At 50.4% G+C, this 15,397-nt stretch overlaps 2 protein-coding genes across 4 annotated transcripts; both read left to right on the top strand.

The window, feature by feature from the left end:
• On the top strand, positions 1–3,652 carry LOC100835414 (protein NRT1/ PTR FAMILY 7.3). Its single transcript, XM_003570186.3, has 5 exons — positions 1–325; positions 725–816; positions 1,214–1,369; positions 1,698–1,915; positions 2,012–3,652. Exons 3-5 carry the CDS (start codon positions 1,243–1,245, stop codon positions 3,422–3,424), a joined length of 1,758 nt encoding a protein of 585 aa, XP_003570234.1. The 5' UTR covers positions 1–325; positions 725–816; positions 1,214–1,242; the 3' UTR covers positions 3,425–3,652.
• Positions 3,653–8,830: 5,178 nt separating this feature from the next.
• LOC100835723 (fatty acid desaturase DES2) lies at positions 8,831–13,525 on the top strand. Of its 3 annotated transcripts, none has more exons than XM_003570188.4 (2): positions 8,831–8,985; positions 11,919–13,525. In XM_003570188.4, the coding sequence occupies exon 2, from the start codon at positions 11,923–11,925 to the stop codon at positions 13,084–13,086; it is 1,164 nt and encodes a 387-aa protein (XP_003570236.1). In that variant the 5' UTR covers positions 8,831–8,985; positions 11,919–11,922; the 3' UTR covers positions 13,087–13,525. The 3 variants fall into 3 exon arrangements, with proteins under 3 accessions (XP_003570236.1, XP_010235888.1, XP_003570235.1); XM_010237586.3 differs by having other exon boundaries at positions 11,916–13,525; XM_003570187.4 differs by lacking the exon at positions 8,831–8,985 and adding an exon at positions 10,243–11,670 and having other exon boundaries at positions 11,916–13,525.
• Positions 13,526–15,397: the final 1,872 nt, after the last annotated feature.

The raw sequence follows: 15,397 nt of genomic DNA, 5'->3' as shown, positions 1-15,397 counted from the left end.
CCTCCCGATCGACGCCCATAAATACGCGCCCCGAGCACGCCCCGCAGACCTCACAACAGCTCTCTCTCATTTCCTTCCTTCTCATCCCTCTCGATCGGTAGGCGATCGATCGCCGCGATCTGCTAATCAACTCCGTGCGTCTTGCTCTGTTAAATGTCTGGAGGCCTGGCCGGCGTCGTCGAGGTGTTGTCCGGGCTAGAGGTACTACTAGCGGTGGTTGTTCTTCCTGTGCTGGACGTGGTGGTAGTCTGCTTCTTGAAGCGCTCGTCGTCCCCGTCGCCGGAGAAGGAGCTGCGAGCCCAAACCGGAGGGTTCATAAACGAAGGTATTTACTCGTACGTACATATGGGATAGATCGAGTTTTACACGTATGTGCAAGTGCGTGACCGATGCGTTGTCCGTGTCACGTCATGGGATGTTACGTACGTGTGTATATCATGCGACGACGATGGCATCGATCCCTCCTGTATCGTCGTTACGATTCGCTGGCTTCACCGTTTCTGTGGCTAGATTCGAGCTCCATTCATATCTCCATAGAACGCGCTCTCCCAACTCTTAGAAAATTTACATGGGTTTATGACAGAGTCACACAGACAGTGCATGGCGATAAGCACGCCACCATCTCGTTTTGGCTCGATCTTCCAAACTTAATAATGTTAACTCGATACGTTTTTTTGGTACCATTTTTTATTTGGACCCTGACATGAGCTATATATACTCGCAGGTTGAGTTAATCTTGCTGCCTTTCAAGGTTTCCATAGAGGAAAAAGTGAAGAACTTCTTCAAAGACCGGCAGGAGCGGAACAAACAAACAAGGTACATATATATAACCATCCATATATGTGGGACATAGGATATTTCCACCAAAACATAGGCGTGATATAATTGCACGCTAAAACGTTCTAGTACTAGCAATAAACAAGATGACGTTTCATGTATAAAAAATAAAGTGCTGATAAGCAGTGCCCCGTTTACACTGCAAACGACAGGTCGCAACATCACAAAAGAATTACTTAGGGAATTAGCATAAAATAAATCACAGTCTAGTTCTTCTCGAACAGTCCCCTGAACTACAAAAAGCTGCGGCCCATATCACCATGTGAACAAAGACGAACTTGATTCCACTTGCGTTTGAATGGAACGCCTACAACTTCCTATTCTCAAGTATTTTTCTTTTGCTAACTATTATTTTCTGAATTTTGTGACGGAGCAGTCGAAATAGAGAACTCACTGAATAAGGTGATGGCTCCAAGCATCGTCGATTCGAAGGGCATATCTCCCATCACTGAAGATGGGTCAATGGACAGAAGAGGAAATCCGGCAGTTAAGGCAAACACTGGAAAATGGAAATCCTCCATCCTGTTGCTAGGTAAAACCATGATTCCTTCGTACTTCCTGAGTCGATCAGTAACTGGACCCTCCAACCAGTAGTTGCACGGGACCCAAAATTGGGGGTCGATCCGCCATTGGTTTCCAGCATGTTCTCTGCCCCTCTCGGTTTCAGATTTACTCTGCATGCCTCCATGGGCAGCAACACACACACTGCCAACATTTACAAGCCCAGATAGTCGCTGTGATTTTTTTGTTTAACTTTGCGGCAACACTTGTGTGTCAGCATGACTCCCGGTTTCCTGGAACCGCTACGAATTGGAATTTTGTGGCATTTGTTTGACTCATCGTTTCTGTTCCTGATGCAGTCAACTATGGACTGGTGACGTGCGCCTTCTTCGGCGTCGGGGTGAACCTGGTGGTGTTCCTCCGCAGGGTGCTCCACCAGGACAACGCCGAGGCGGCCAACAGCATCAGCAAATGGACCGGCACCGTGTACATCTTCTCGCTCATCGGCGCCTTCATGAGCGACTCCTACTGGGGCCGCTACATCACCTGCGCCATCTTCCAGATGATCTACGTAACGGTACGGCCAACTGTCGTGACACTGATCCATCACCCAAACTTACTTTGTTCGGATCGATTTCGCATAAGTTAAATGGTGTTCTGAAATCTGAAACAGGGGCTGGTGATACTGTCGCTGACGTCTTGGTTCCTGCTGGTGAAGCCCTCGGGCTGCGGCGACGGCGAGACGCACTGCGACAAGCCGTCGACGGCGGGCGTGGCGCTGTTCTACCTGTCGACGTACATGATCGCGTTCGGCAACGGCGGGTACCAGCCGTCCATCGCTACGCTGGGGTCCGACCAGTTCGACGAGACGGACCCGGACGAGGCGCGCTCCAAGGTGGCCTTCTTCAGCTACTTCTACCTGGCTTTAAACGTGGGCTCCCTCTTCTCCAACACGGTTCTGGTGTACTACGAGGACTCGGGTCAGTGGGTCATGGGGTTCTGGGTCTCGGCTGCCGCGGCAGCGCTGGCGCTCGTGCTCTTCCTGCTCGGCACCCCAAACTACCGCTACTTCAAGCCCAGCGGCAATCCCTTGACACGCATCGCGCAGGTGCTCGTCGCCGCGTCCCGTAAATGGCGCACCCACGCGCCCCGCGGCGAGCTGCTCCACGAGGTGGACGGAGACGAGTCCAAGGTTTCAGGAATCCGGAAGATTTTACACAGCGATCAGCTCAGGTATCTGGACAAGGCGGCGACGGTCACCGAAGAGGAGTACTTCGATCCGGAGAGGATGAAGGACCCGTGGCGGCTGTGCACGGTGACGCAGGTGGAGGAAGTGAAGTGCATCCTGAAGATGCTGCCCATCTGGATGTGCACCATCGTCTACTCCGTGGTGTTCACCCAGATGGCGTCCCTGTTCGTGGAGCAAGGCACCACCATGGACACCAACATCGTGGGCTCCTTCCACGTGCCGGCCGCGAGCATGTCCGTGTTCGACATCCTCAGCGTGCTGGCCTTCATCGCCATCTACCGGCGCGTGCTGGTGCCGGTCATGGCGAGGCTGTCGGGGAACCCGCAGGGGCTGACGGAGCTGCAGCGGATGGGCGTCGGGCTCGTGATCGGCATGGGCGCCATGGTCGTGGCGGGGGTCGTGGAGGTGGAGCGGCTGAAGCGGGTGGCCGCGCCGGACCAGCCGAGCTCCCTGAGCGTGCTGTGGCAGGTGCCGCAGTACGCGCTGATCGGGGCTTCGGAGGTGTTCATGTACGTGGGGCAGCTCGAGTTCTTCAACGGGCAGGCGCCCGACGGGGTCAAGAGCTTCGGCAGCTCGCTGTGCATGGCGTCCATCTCGCTCGGGAACTACGTGAGCATCATGCTTGTCAGCGTGGTCACCAGCCTCACCGCAGGGGAGAGGCGGCCCGGGTGGATCCCCGGGAACCTTAACTCGGGTCACCTCGACAGGTTCTACTTTCTACTAGCCGCGCTCTCGCTCGTTGATCTCGCTGTCTACGTGGCCTGCGCGATGTGGTACAAGGGCATCAAGCTCGACAACAGCAACGAGGAGAAGGGGAAGGTGCCGGCGCATGTTTAGGACGCCGGGCCTCTCGGGCCTTGAGGTGTTTCTGGTTTAGATCTTTGGTGGGCTTCGGTTTGGCTGAGCCTACGAACGTACTGGGCTGGCAATCGGCTTTCCCGTCGTAAGAAGAAAATAAAGTGTGCCGTCTAGTTGGTTGCTGGATAGGCCCATGTTGTTTTGTCCGTCCTCGTTTCAACTCCAACAGTTCGAAGTTATGTCATGCAAATTTCCTACGAGGAGTCCCGCTCTCACGCTTGTATTGAATATTGATGCGAGTTCTCTGAATCTTGATCGATCGGGCACATATGTTGCTACCCGCAGTTCATGCGCGCGTGCTGAGGCTGCATCCAGGTTGACAATTCAGCCGACTCCAGCCACCGCGGAGACTCCCTGCCCCGTGTGCGTGCGGTCACACGGCTGGCGCATGCACGCAGAGCGTCGTTCGCCGCCGTCCACTTGTCGCGCCAGGCTCCCACGCGGCTTGGGCGTTGGCGACACGTACAGAGCATCATGCCATCCGTCAGTTCAGCAGTTTCAGCACGCGAGGCAACAAAGGCTAGTTCGCGTGGGCTTGCCTTGTAGTACCGGTAGTAGAGTGTCCGCTACTCATTTTGCTGTTTTTGTCGCAGGCCTCTGCTGCGCCTGCGCCAAGCTAGCGCAAACTTACGAGTTTGGGCGTGTTTTCAGCTCTTTGGAACTCAGCTACAACTACAAGTGCACTGCGTCGTCTGCGGCGGTCAATCTTTTCCTTTCTTTCCGAAACAACCTATTCGTATACTATCTCCGATCAAAAGTATCACTATGTGTTATAAATTTTTCATCATAAGTAAAAAATATAATTAAAGTTTGACCAGGTTTATATAAAAATATACTAACATTTACAATATAAAAGCCTACTATGGAGATATATACCATGATGGGTATAATTAAACTAATTTAGACTTGTAGATATTGGAATGTTTTGAGTAAGAATAAAACCACCACTTTTGGAGATTAGGATGGAAAAAGCACCGCGTTAGGTTTTTATTCCGCAGAACCACCGGTTAGGCTGAGCCCAAACAGTCAAGTTTAGAAGTTTAAACCGGTTTCGGTACCGTGGCCACCGTTTGCGCCGTGACGACGGATCTCACTGGAGAGGAGGAACACGATGACGGTGGTAAAGCTCTCGTCGACGCGTGAGGAAGAGACCTCGTCGTCAATAGGGATCCGAGAAAAAGTCGGCTCCGTCGGCGTCGAGGGAAGGCAACCACAACAGCGTCGGGGCGGGGGAGGCCCGACTGACGGCATCTTCGGTTCCACATTGTTCACGGTTCTTTGGAACGAGGGTGTGGCAACAAACGGCGGCACTCCATCGGATGGAGAAGGGTCCGGGACAGCAGGTTTGGGTTCGCTCGTACCTCGGGGACGGGCGCAACGAACTTAAGGCGGTGGGATGTGGTTTTTGGGCTCAGTACAAGCGCGAGGGAAGCAGCAGACGAGCTTGGGGGCCACCGTCACGGGAACGTCTGTCACGTCACCATCGGCCTGACTAGTGAGCCCCGTTGCCAGAAATCATCTTAGCGACTCAACTGTTTGTGCTTGGAGATCGAAACACTTTATGCCAAAAGTGGTGGTTCTGTGCCATAAAAATTCGTAAGGGTGTGTTTTCCCAACCTTAAGCTTGGTCAAATTTTAAGAAGTCTCGATTTAGGGAAAAAAAACTAAAACATCTCATATTTAGAAAAGGAAGCAGCATCATTTACAGCCAGGGACATGTTTTTTGTGTGGAACAAATCGAGAAAAAACTGCCGCATACATACTACTCCCCGTGTACCGACATTCTTGTGACCTAGCAAATGTCTTGGAAGGTTAGATAGACGACAGTAGGCAAGACACGTGAATGTATCGGTTGGTTCCTCTCTTTCTACGCATCGCATAAAACAACAAAGAAAATGACTGCCACGGGATATGGCGGTGTGCTTAGAAACTGCTGTGTTTGGTTGCAGAGCGAGGTGCAATGGAATGAAACGGAATGTTTATATTTCTAGAATCACCTCCAAGACTATCACCCAATCCATTATATTCCACTCTAGTCTCTCAACCAAACACTACCGGGAGTCCACCAAGTCAGGTCAACTAGATTCCATGTGTACAGAAAAATGACACTCCTTACAATTGGCAGTCTCATGGCAGGATAGTTGAGGTTGTGTGACCATCCCTCGCAGCAAGCAAGTCAGGATAGTTGAGGTGTGACATGTAGATTTTTTTTTCTCATCTTTCCTTCTATTTCTCCTATTATATGTTGCTCACGTATGCAAGTGGGATCCAGCGCATGTCCTATTTTTAGACCAATCTTCAAGTGGAACTGTGGAAGAAACAAAAACAAAAATCTCAAGTCTGGCCATGGCGTCACTCTCCGGCATTTTTCTCGCTTACCGTACGTGCCTCGGCACGGATGGACCGAGATGACTTGATTGGAACACTTTGATAGGCGAATAAAGGAAAAGCAGCCAATAAAAAATATTCTAGTACGAAATTTAAACGAAATAAATGAGTTCCGTGCTTCCATGTGAAATTTTCCGCAGAAAGACTAGACACAATCACACTCCATCTGACGCAGATCAAGGACTGCTACGTCGCCATGCCAGGTCTACCATTCTAGTCCAACATATCTTATTAGTTAATCTGCCTAACCATGGGGATGAACCAGCTCCATTAATTTGTTATTCCAGATCACATCGGCAAGAAAGATCGACCCAGCCCCGTGTTGTACTGTAGAAACACGCCACCCTGATACCACATGTTAGCTGATAAAAGTTCCGTGCACGGCACATGAACTAATGTCGGCAAACGTTTAGCAAATCTTCGTGCATTAATAATTGCATTTTGTAACACGAACAAAAAATTCGTGATACAAGCTGTATCTGTAGTAACTTGGGGACACATACATAACACACCATGATGGCCAAAACGAGACAAACAACATACTGGTACTTTAGTGAGTTCAAAGTAACACACGCACAACACAAGTTGAGGAAGTAGCCGGAGTGAAATCACGCACGTACACCCATCACCAGAAAACTGGAGCAGTTTTTCAGTTCAATCAGTGTATCTGATTGCAGGGATATTCTAACATACTGTTACGTGGCCATGCATGGCCCATGGATGGGGGGTTTCTTCTGGCGATCGGATCCCGAAATTTGATAGAGTTACTCTAACAAGTCCGCGTACGTATGTTCGCTTGCTTGAAATCGCAAGCTGGCGGATCGCCCAAAGGCTAAAAATTAAGAGGATGTTGACGCTTGATTAATTGGTCATGCGCAAATTGGACTGGATCGCGGAGGGCGATTCGTGCGATCCAGTTCAGGACACGCCCTCGCGTGCTCACGGTTGGCGTCACGTGAAGGCATATGCCTATTGTTTTGCGTTCGAGAGTCGCGTAAATCAAACTTGCAATGGAAAGCGGAGAAGTTATCGATCAAGCTCAAATATTAAATGCAGATATTGAAAGCTTGATAGTGTGGCCCTATGTGAATCGTTGCCAGCTGATTGACGATCTGAGGAACTCGAAAGACCGACGCTTTGTTGTTGCTGGGAGCTAGATTGCCGTTTTCATAGGCGTTGAGGCACAACCGATGGTATTACGCCTATGGGTTTGAGTATCCGAGCATATGCCTTGAGCTTGTTCTCTTTCCTTTGATCACCTCTAATTGCTACCGAAACCCCTACTTTGTCCTGTTTTCTTGTTTTCTGTTTGTAACTTCAATCCCCGTTGTGAAGCGGAACAGGTAGGTTACGCTAACACAAATTAAAATTGAAGGTAGAGGGAACCAAGGAAAATGTCTCTGAGGAAAGACACTGAAATATACCAGTTTTACTTCCGAATAATTTCCACACTAAACGAGCTGCGGCGCAACATTGAATAGATGAGAAATTAAGAATCACCTTGGCAATGAGTAGTGAGGACATAGGTACGTGTGATGGGAATTTGAAGATTAAATTTGTCCATGTTTTTTTTTCCGAATTTCTTAGATTAGGTTCTGTCTGTGTGGTTTTGAATAGAGAGATTACATGATAAGTTGGCTAGTTCGAGCTTGCAATATTGAATGTTGTTACCTTTTTTTGTATGATACGATCACAACACTTTTAAATCTTGGCATGCAAAGCAAGACATCATCATGTTTCAGACATATGAGAAATGATCGGCCGACTCGTTTGCCCCTATTTAGGCCTCATTTGAAATAGATGATTTTCATGTGCAGGCATGGGTATGATCCTGCGTGATGAGCTCGAGCAGATCGTCTTCTCCTCCTGTTGTGTCCTCCATGATTGCTCTGATCCCGTGGAAGCTGAATTGTGTGCATGTATGGAAGGTCTTGCCTTGACGTTGAGCTCCCAGTCCTCATCGAAACTGATTGTTCCTTTGTTATGTTGGCGAGAACTGGACGGTAGATTGATGGATTGTTGCCATGCTTCTCTTTTTTTCATAAGCTTTAGTTTCTCAAATAGATGCTTTTAGTTATTAAAGGGGTAGATCTAAAAACTTTGTTAGTCATATGCTCGAAAACTTGGCTAGAGTTGAGCATCGCACGGTCGTGTGGCTGGGTTCTGGTCCAACGCCTATGGTGGATCTGGCTCTCCGAGAGTGTAAAGGTTTGCCTTGATTAATACATCTCCATTTACCTGCAAAACTAAATGCAATTTTCGGCAAGGGGTTAGATGATTAGCCCCACTTTATTTGCACTTTTATCATTTGCCCCGTCCCAGTCTCACTTAAAGGTGGTCCTATGCCCTACATGTAAATGATACATGGCGGGGAGAATCATCAAAGTGCAAGTTAAAGTGAGGGAATGATCAAATTTGTCATTTTCGTCCATCTATTTTGTAGGGTTCCGAATATTTGTTCAAATCTCATGTTTCCACTTCCGCCAAGAAGTTCAGTGTGACATGTGTCTTTAACTTTCCTCTTATTTTTCTCCTGAAGAAATTTTTTCATGTGAATATCTTTAAAGCACTCTCGTGTAAATTTTTTGAGCATTTACAATTCAGATTTGTGTAGAAATCCACAAAACATGACATGCATTCCTTCAAATTATTTCTTGTTGTGTTCCTGTGTTCCAAACAAGGCCGGAACAAAATTGGCATCAATATCATGAAAGCCATTACTGACTGACAAAATGGCCGCTACATCTCCCGTCAATCCCACCCTGTTTCAGCGATGCCATCCCCTCCGTCAGATTGCGGCAATGGACGGCTGACGGCCGGTACTGCAAGATCCGGGTCACCGCCCTTTCAGTGGGCGAAACAAAAGGCGACACGTGTACGGGGCCAGATTTCCTGGGTTGTGCGCCCCATCTGGCTGTCGGGGCCCATGGGCCAGAGAACGGCGTGTCAGGGGACGGGCGCTTTTAAATAGAGCCCCCCACCGCTAGACTCGGAGGCGGCCTCCTCCTTCCCCTGCACAAACCACTCGTTCATCGACCAGAGAGAGAGGAGGAAAAGAGCTCCAGAGGGCGAGGGACGGAAGGGCGTGCCCGCGCGCGCGGTGTCCGCTCGATCTGCTCCGCTCCGGCCACTTCTACCCCCTTTATTATCAGGTAACGGCATTAGCCTTCCCCTTAATTCCTCCTGGTATCGTTGTTTCGTTCGTAGATTCAATTGGTTCGGCGTGGATTCGTGCGGAATCTGCTTCGCTCGGGGGACGCTTGATCCGTGACGAATTGTGGGGATTGGGAATAAACTGGGAGTTTTACCGTCGCCGCCGCGGCCGCCAAGCCGTGCTTGTTCTCGATGTCCGCGACCGGTATTGCAAGCCTTTTCTGATGTAGGTTGCTGCTAGGAAATTTGAAGGACTCTGTTACATTCTTGTCCAGATCTGTAGGATTTTTGTCGCGGGTGGTATCAAGATATTTTCGGATACCTTTAGGTTCTGGTCCTTGCTCCCGTGCCGTTACCACTCATTTTGGTTCCCTGAAAATGCCTACCTTTTTGGCGCAGCCCCCGGTTAATTTTGTGGGCGAAAAAGTTGCTTCCTTTACATCGTGCCGAAAAGCTGCTGCTGCCATTCGACCGCGTTAAAACTTTAGGAAAACTTTAATCTGCCGTGTGTTTTCTCTTTCGATGCAGGAGGTAAGGCCCAATTGTCGTTTAAAAATTTACTCCCCCATGTGTATCTCTTTCGATACTCAGAAAGCATGGTCCAATTTTTCATTAAAAGTGGATTGCGAGGTCCCTCCATACTGTGATTAGACTAAATTCCTCTCGTCTTCTCTGTACACAGTGATTGTCCTTTGAGAACTGACAAACGTTCAGTTCAAAGAGAGGCAAGTTGTTGCCCCGGTCGTTGTTGCTGACATAGAAAAAATCTCACTTCTTTACCAACGGAGCGCAGCCGGCGGAGGCATATGCTTCTCGTGCCCGGGTCGTTGGAGTAGAGGCTACCATAAGAAGAAAAGAAAAGAAAGAAAGTTCGGCCGTTGCTTTCACATCGGCGGATCCTGCCTCACGCGCGCCTGGTCGGCCGCGGCGGCTGATGGTCCGTCTCGTGCGGCGGCTGTCGTTCTTGACCTAGAAAAGAACAGGGGCATCGTGATTGACGAAGCGCCACCGTCTGATTCTGTCGCGCCGCTGCTTGGACGGTGGTGATTGTCCCTTCCTTCCGCTGGCGTTGTCAGCCCACTTCTGCTTGCCTGCGCTAAGGTTGAACTGCAGGGGGGACGCAGCCGCAAAATATTCGGCCGTGCTGGGCCAAGATCCCGGGCCCGCACGGCCTGGCCTGGCCCTGTCCCATCCATTTTCATCTCTCCCATTTCCTGCCGCAGACGAATTTAGCTGGACGCGCACAAATGTACAAAGCCGCAGATCAGCAGCAGCGGCGGCAGCCGGCAGATCTGCGTGGGCTGAGATTCTCCTGCTGTGGGTTGTGGGACTTGGATGGTCCTCTTCCCCCACTTCCCTTGGTTTCTGCACGCTTCCAACTTGGATGGCACCCTTGTACCAAGCCTCTGTACATGTAGCCGCCTAGCCGGCCGTGGTGGCCGCATGTGCTTGCCCCGCGGTGGTCCTCTCCTACAGCCGGCCACTCAGGCAGCTAGCCGTCCTAATCGACAGTACAGCCGTCCCATTCATTCTGAATGCCCCGAATCAGTACCAGTGTGCTAAACTGCTAATCAACGAGTATTGCTCTGTAACTCAGAATCAGTGCCCAGAATCAGCAGGTCAAATCATCGCCGTCGCCGTCCGGTGTGTCACGGTTTGGCCGTGGGAGCACCACAGCGCGACGTTTTATTTTAAAAGCGACAAGGAAAGAGCATCTGAATCCACCCACCGGATGAAGATGTGCCGCGTCGTGTGTAGTATAACGTTAACGTGGCAATCACGTGCAGCAAGCACAAGATTTTTTTACTCCTGTTCCTCGGTCTGGGCACTGTTTCACTGGAATGCGGTGAGGGAGAAGTGTGCTCTCAACGAGGGGTGGTAGGTGGCTGAAATCTGAATAGGTCATGGTCGTAGTCAGAGAGAGCGAAATATCTTTGTAGGGACGATGGATTGGAATTGCTTTCTTTTGAAAGCACGTTTCACGATCACATCGTCATGCCGTGTGCTTCTTCTCTTGTTAAGCTTGATGATAGTTTGCCCCAAAACACGCATTTCAGTTCTACGGTTACACATTGTTCTCGAGGGCAACATCGCACCACCTAACTCTTAGCTGTTCTAATAATCAGTCACCATTTCTCCATCTTCTTCTGCCGTCCTGTGTTTCACTGTAGTACGGCAGTCGATTTGTTTGGGTGATTACTATTCAGAAGCATGGGCACAGATCTGAAGCAGCACATGTGAACCTCCTCCGGTGCACGCACTCAAAACGGAATCTGAATGTGTCACACATGCCATTGGGCTCGCACATGCACAACTTGCCATTTCATCTCGGAATATTTTATCTCGTGTAGCCAAGGAAGCGAAAGTGGCTCGTTGCATCGTGCACTGGCAGAACTTTAGCAGTAGATTGTCCCAAGGTCAAATCAACACATTTTGTAGAAAATGTCACAATATAACCTACATCAGGCACATGAGTTGGATCACATATTGTTAAAAAATAGCTCCCCTGTCTCCACCGCGCTACAGTCTCTGCCTTCCGGCTCCTTATGTAGGGTCTCTGCCGGCTAGACCACATCCCGAGCTCGTGGTGGCCGGATCCAGTATCAGCGCCCGCGCCCGAGCTCGTGGTTGCCGGATCCAGTGCCGGCTTTCGTCCGCAAGCTCGCCGGCGGCGCATCGATTAGGTCTGAGGCTGATTTAATGTGGTCGATTTGTGTGTTGTTCTGTTTAATTTCTGTGTAGATTTTGGTTCATATGTGATGAACTTTTGTCGATTTAGTCACCACTACGGCACTAACGAACTCGTAGATATTTTCGTTATGGCAGCATCTTGGGTTTATGCCGTTAGTACTGTTGTTGAGACACCCTTTGATCCCGTTATACCATATTTCCGTTCTCATTGTCTGATTACCTCTGTTTCTGTTGGCAGCAGCAAAATGGGTGCCGGCGGTAGGATGACGGAGAAGGAGCGGGAGAAGCAGGAGCTGCTCAGCCGTGCCAGCGGCGGCGCGGCCGTGCAGCGCTCGCCGACGGACAAGCCGCCGTTCACGCTGGGGCAGATCAAGAAGGCGATCCCGCCTCACTGCTTCGAGCGCTCGGTGATCAAGTCCTTCTCCTACGTGGTCCAAGACCTCGTTATCGTGGCGGCGCTCCTGTACGTGGCGCTGGTGTGGATCCCCACCCTGCCGAGCGCGCTGCAGCTGGGCGCCTGGCCGCTCTACTGGATCGCGCAGGGCTGCGTGATGACCGGCGTCTGGGTCATCGCCCACGAGTGCGGCCACCACGCCTTCTCCGACTACTCGCTCCTCGACGACATCGTTGGCCTGGTGCTGCACTCGTGGCTGCTCGTCCCCTACTTCTCCTGGAAGTACAGCCACCGCCGGCACCACTCCAACACGGGCTCCCTGGAGCGCGACGAGGTGTTCGTCCCCAAGCAGAAGGAGGCGCTGGCGTGGTACACGCCTTACATCTACAACAACCCCATCGGCCGCCTCGTCCACATCGTCGTGCAGCTCACCCTCGGGTGGCCGCTGTACCTGGCGATGAACGCCTCCGGCCGCCCGTACCCGCGCTTCGCCTGCCACTTCGACCCCTACGGCCCGATCTACAACGACAGGGAGCGCGCCCAGATATTCGTCTCGGACGTCGGTATGGTGGCCGTGTCGCTGGCCCTGCTCAAGCTCGCGTCGTCGTTCGGGTTCTGGTGGGTGGTGCGCGTCTACGGCGTGCCGCTGCTCATCGTCAACGCGTGGCTGGTCCTCATCACCTACCTGCAGCACACCCACCCGGCGCTGCCGCACTACGACTCCACGGAGTGGGACTGGCTGCGCGGGGCGCTGGCCACCATGGACCGCGACTACGGCATCCTCAACCGCGTGTTCCACAACATCACGGACACGCACGTCGCGCACCACCTCTTCTCCACCATGCCGCACTACCACGCCATGGAGGCCACCAAGGCGATCCGGCCCATCCTCGGCGAGTACTACCAGTTTGATCCCACCCCCGTGGCCAAGGCTACATGGCGCGAGGCCAAGGAGTGCATCTACGTCGAGCCTGCAGACCGCAAGGGCGTCTTCTGGTACAGCAACAAGTTCTAGCTTGCTACAAAAGATCGAATCCCGTCATCGTCCGTGCCGCAGGAATGTGAGGAAGAATTCGCGAAGAGGATCCTACCTACCGAGTATCCATCCATCTACCTATTAGTCTTTAGATAGGAGAGAGCATTTGGGCACAAGGAAGACTTTCACCATGCCAATGCTAGAGCTGCCACCAGGTCAGCAAGTAGTAAGCGTGTCCGTGGCTTTTGGTCAGTTCCGTCTTCTTCTTCTTCTTGTGTTCTCTGCCTTCAATTCTAGTCGTCGGTTTAGTTTGGCCGGTGGTCGGTGTCCATGTCCGTGTGGCCATGGCATGGCCGTCTTTGTGTGTGCGTCTTGTCATTGCATTGGCGTCATCTCTCCGTCCTTGTCGTGCTGTTGTAGACCATTTGGTGTTTATGGCGGAATAACTGAACATCGAACGGCAACTTTTTTGAGTACTGCTTTGGATTGATTGTCTTTTCCCGCTTGGTCATTCACGAGTTCCGTCTTGCTTCGGTGGCTCCAGGTCGACCAAGAGTGTCCCGTCTGCTTCCGTAGAAGCTCATCCAGACAAAAGGCGTGGCAAGCAGCCCTGCAGGGTGTCCGTTTTCTCTTTCAGCAGAGAAGATTGCGTCCGATATCTGCTATAGTGTCACGTCTGAACTATGTTGTCACATCTTACACAGTGAAAGACGTACCGGAGGGCGAAGCTGTGGTGAGCGTTGGGAGCGGTCCAAATCCAAGCAATTTGTGGTTGGAACGGAAATAGCTTGTGCGCCAATGATTTTGCAAATTGATGCTGCGTGTGAGGACCAGCTCTTTGGGGTCCGTCCAACCCTCGACTGTCTTGCAAGCGGGAGCTACGGCCCTTCCTCTTTGGTTGCGCTTAAAACTGATTTTTGATTTTTGGCTTATAATTCACAAAAGCATCTAAATAGTTGCTTTTGATTTTGATTTTTTTCTTATACCATCATCTAACAATATCAAGTCAAATATCAAAAGCCAAAGACGAAAGCAGCTAATTTGATGTTTTTTGACATATAAAACAAAAATTAGAAATCAGTTTTAAACCTAACCAAACATGGACCAAGGACCAAGTATCTCGCCCATGCCTGATGCCTGTACGGCTGTACCATGTAGAGAATTGATGTGCGTGGCCGGGACAATATTCTTGCTCCCATGTGCTGTGCGGACGTGCCATCGCTCACGGGTTTACCGGAACGTCGAGACAAGTGTGGCCTAGCGCGCTCACCAGCCACGTTTTGACGGCATTTGCACGCAGGAAACGCGATGCGTGCTCTGATGTACTAAACGAAATGGCTCTCAACAATGTCTTATCGCTGGCTTTCGTGACGCGATGCAATTCGTGCCGACAAAACGGGGGAGATGCTCTGATTTCTGATTCTGAAGGATCCAGCGAGGGCACGCAACAGCGATCCACACAACGGACCATCAAGTCGTGTGATTGATCAGAAGGGCCGGGGCAGATCTAGGGAGGATCGACGAGAGGTCGGCTGACACGAATGATCCAATGCAATTCCCATTCCCTTATGATAAATTTCGATGATTATTATAGTAGTACTGTTTATTTGTAGAAGATGACACCGTCACACTGACATTAACGGGATGAAAGTGGTCCCCGACGCTTCTCTAGGGGTTAACCGTCCAATACAGGTTAAAACAATTGTTGAATGTCGTCATGCAGCATGAACGCACATCTCTCATTTGAGAAGAAAAGTGTATCTTTCTGGACTTAAATTTTGTATCTGCATCATTACGGACAGGTGAGTGGCAACAACACGTGGATGAGAGCTAAGATGTATTTCTTTCCGTCGGCTGGCCAGATGGAAAGCTCGAGGACTTTTGCATAATGTTGCTGTTTCCGTAGAAAGGAACGGCATTGTTCTCTCTAATTAAGCCTTCTCGGCCTTAATTTCTATGTTACAGTGGAAAAGAACGGAAAGTTTCACGTGCCTGATTGCAAGTTTACACTTGCTGAGGATGAAACTATTGCCCTTGTACTAAAAAACATGGCACGACTAGTAGTATTGCTTTCTTTGCCTATCTAATTTTTTTTTTGGTCAATTTCTTATGATTTCATTTCTTTCTCCGTGTTAGCGCAGCCAACAGCTCATCGGGACACTTGCCCAGCCAAACAACTGTGTAAGATTGTGACTAGCAATATTCTGAGATAGAGTATTCTTTTCAAACTCGAATGTTGTTCCATCTTCCATCAAACGCCGTATCAACTGTTGGAGAATTGTTCTTTAAAGGTGCAGCATATCTAGAATCTATATAAACCATTTATTATAATTATAAGATCAACATTGAA

Source organism: Brachypodium distachyon, chromosome 3 (genome assembly GCF_000005505.3).
Source record: "Brachypodium distachyon strain Bd21 chromosome 3, Brachypodium_distachyon_v3.0, whole genome shotgun sequence".
Taxonomy (NCBI): domain Eukaryota; kingdom Viridiplantae; phylum Streptophyta; class Magnoliopsida; order Poales; family Poaceae; genus Brachypodium; species Brachypodium distachyon.
The sequence above is the reverse complement of the archived record's forward strand: the minus strand, read 5'-3'. Positions and strand labels throughout refer to the sequence as shown.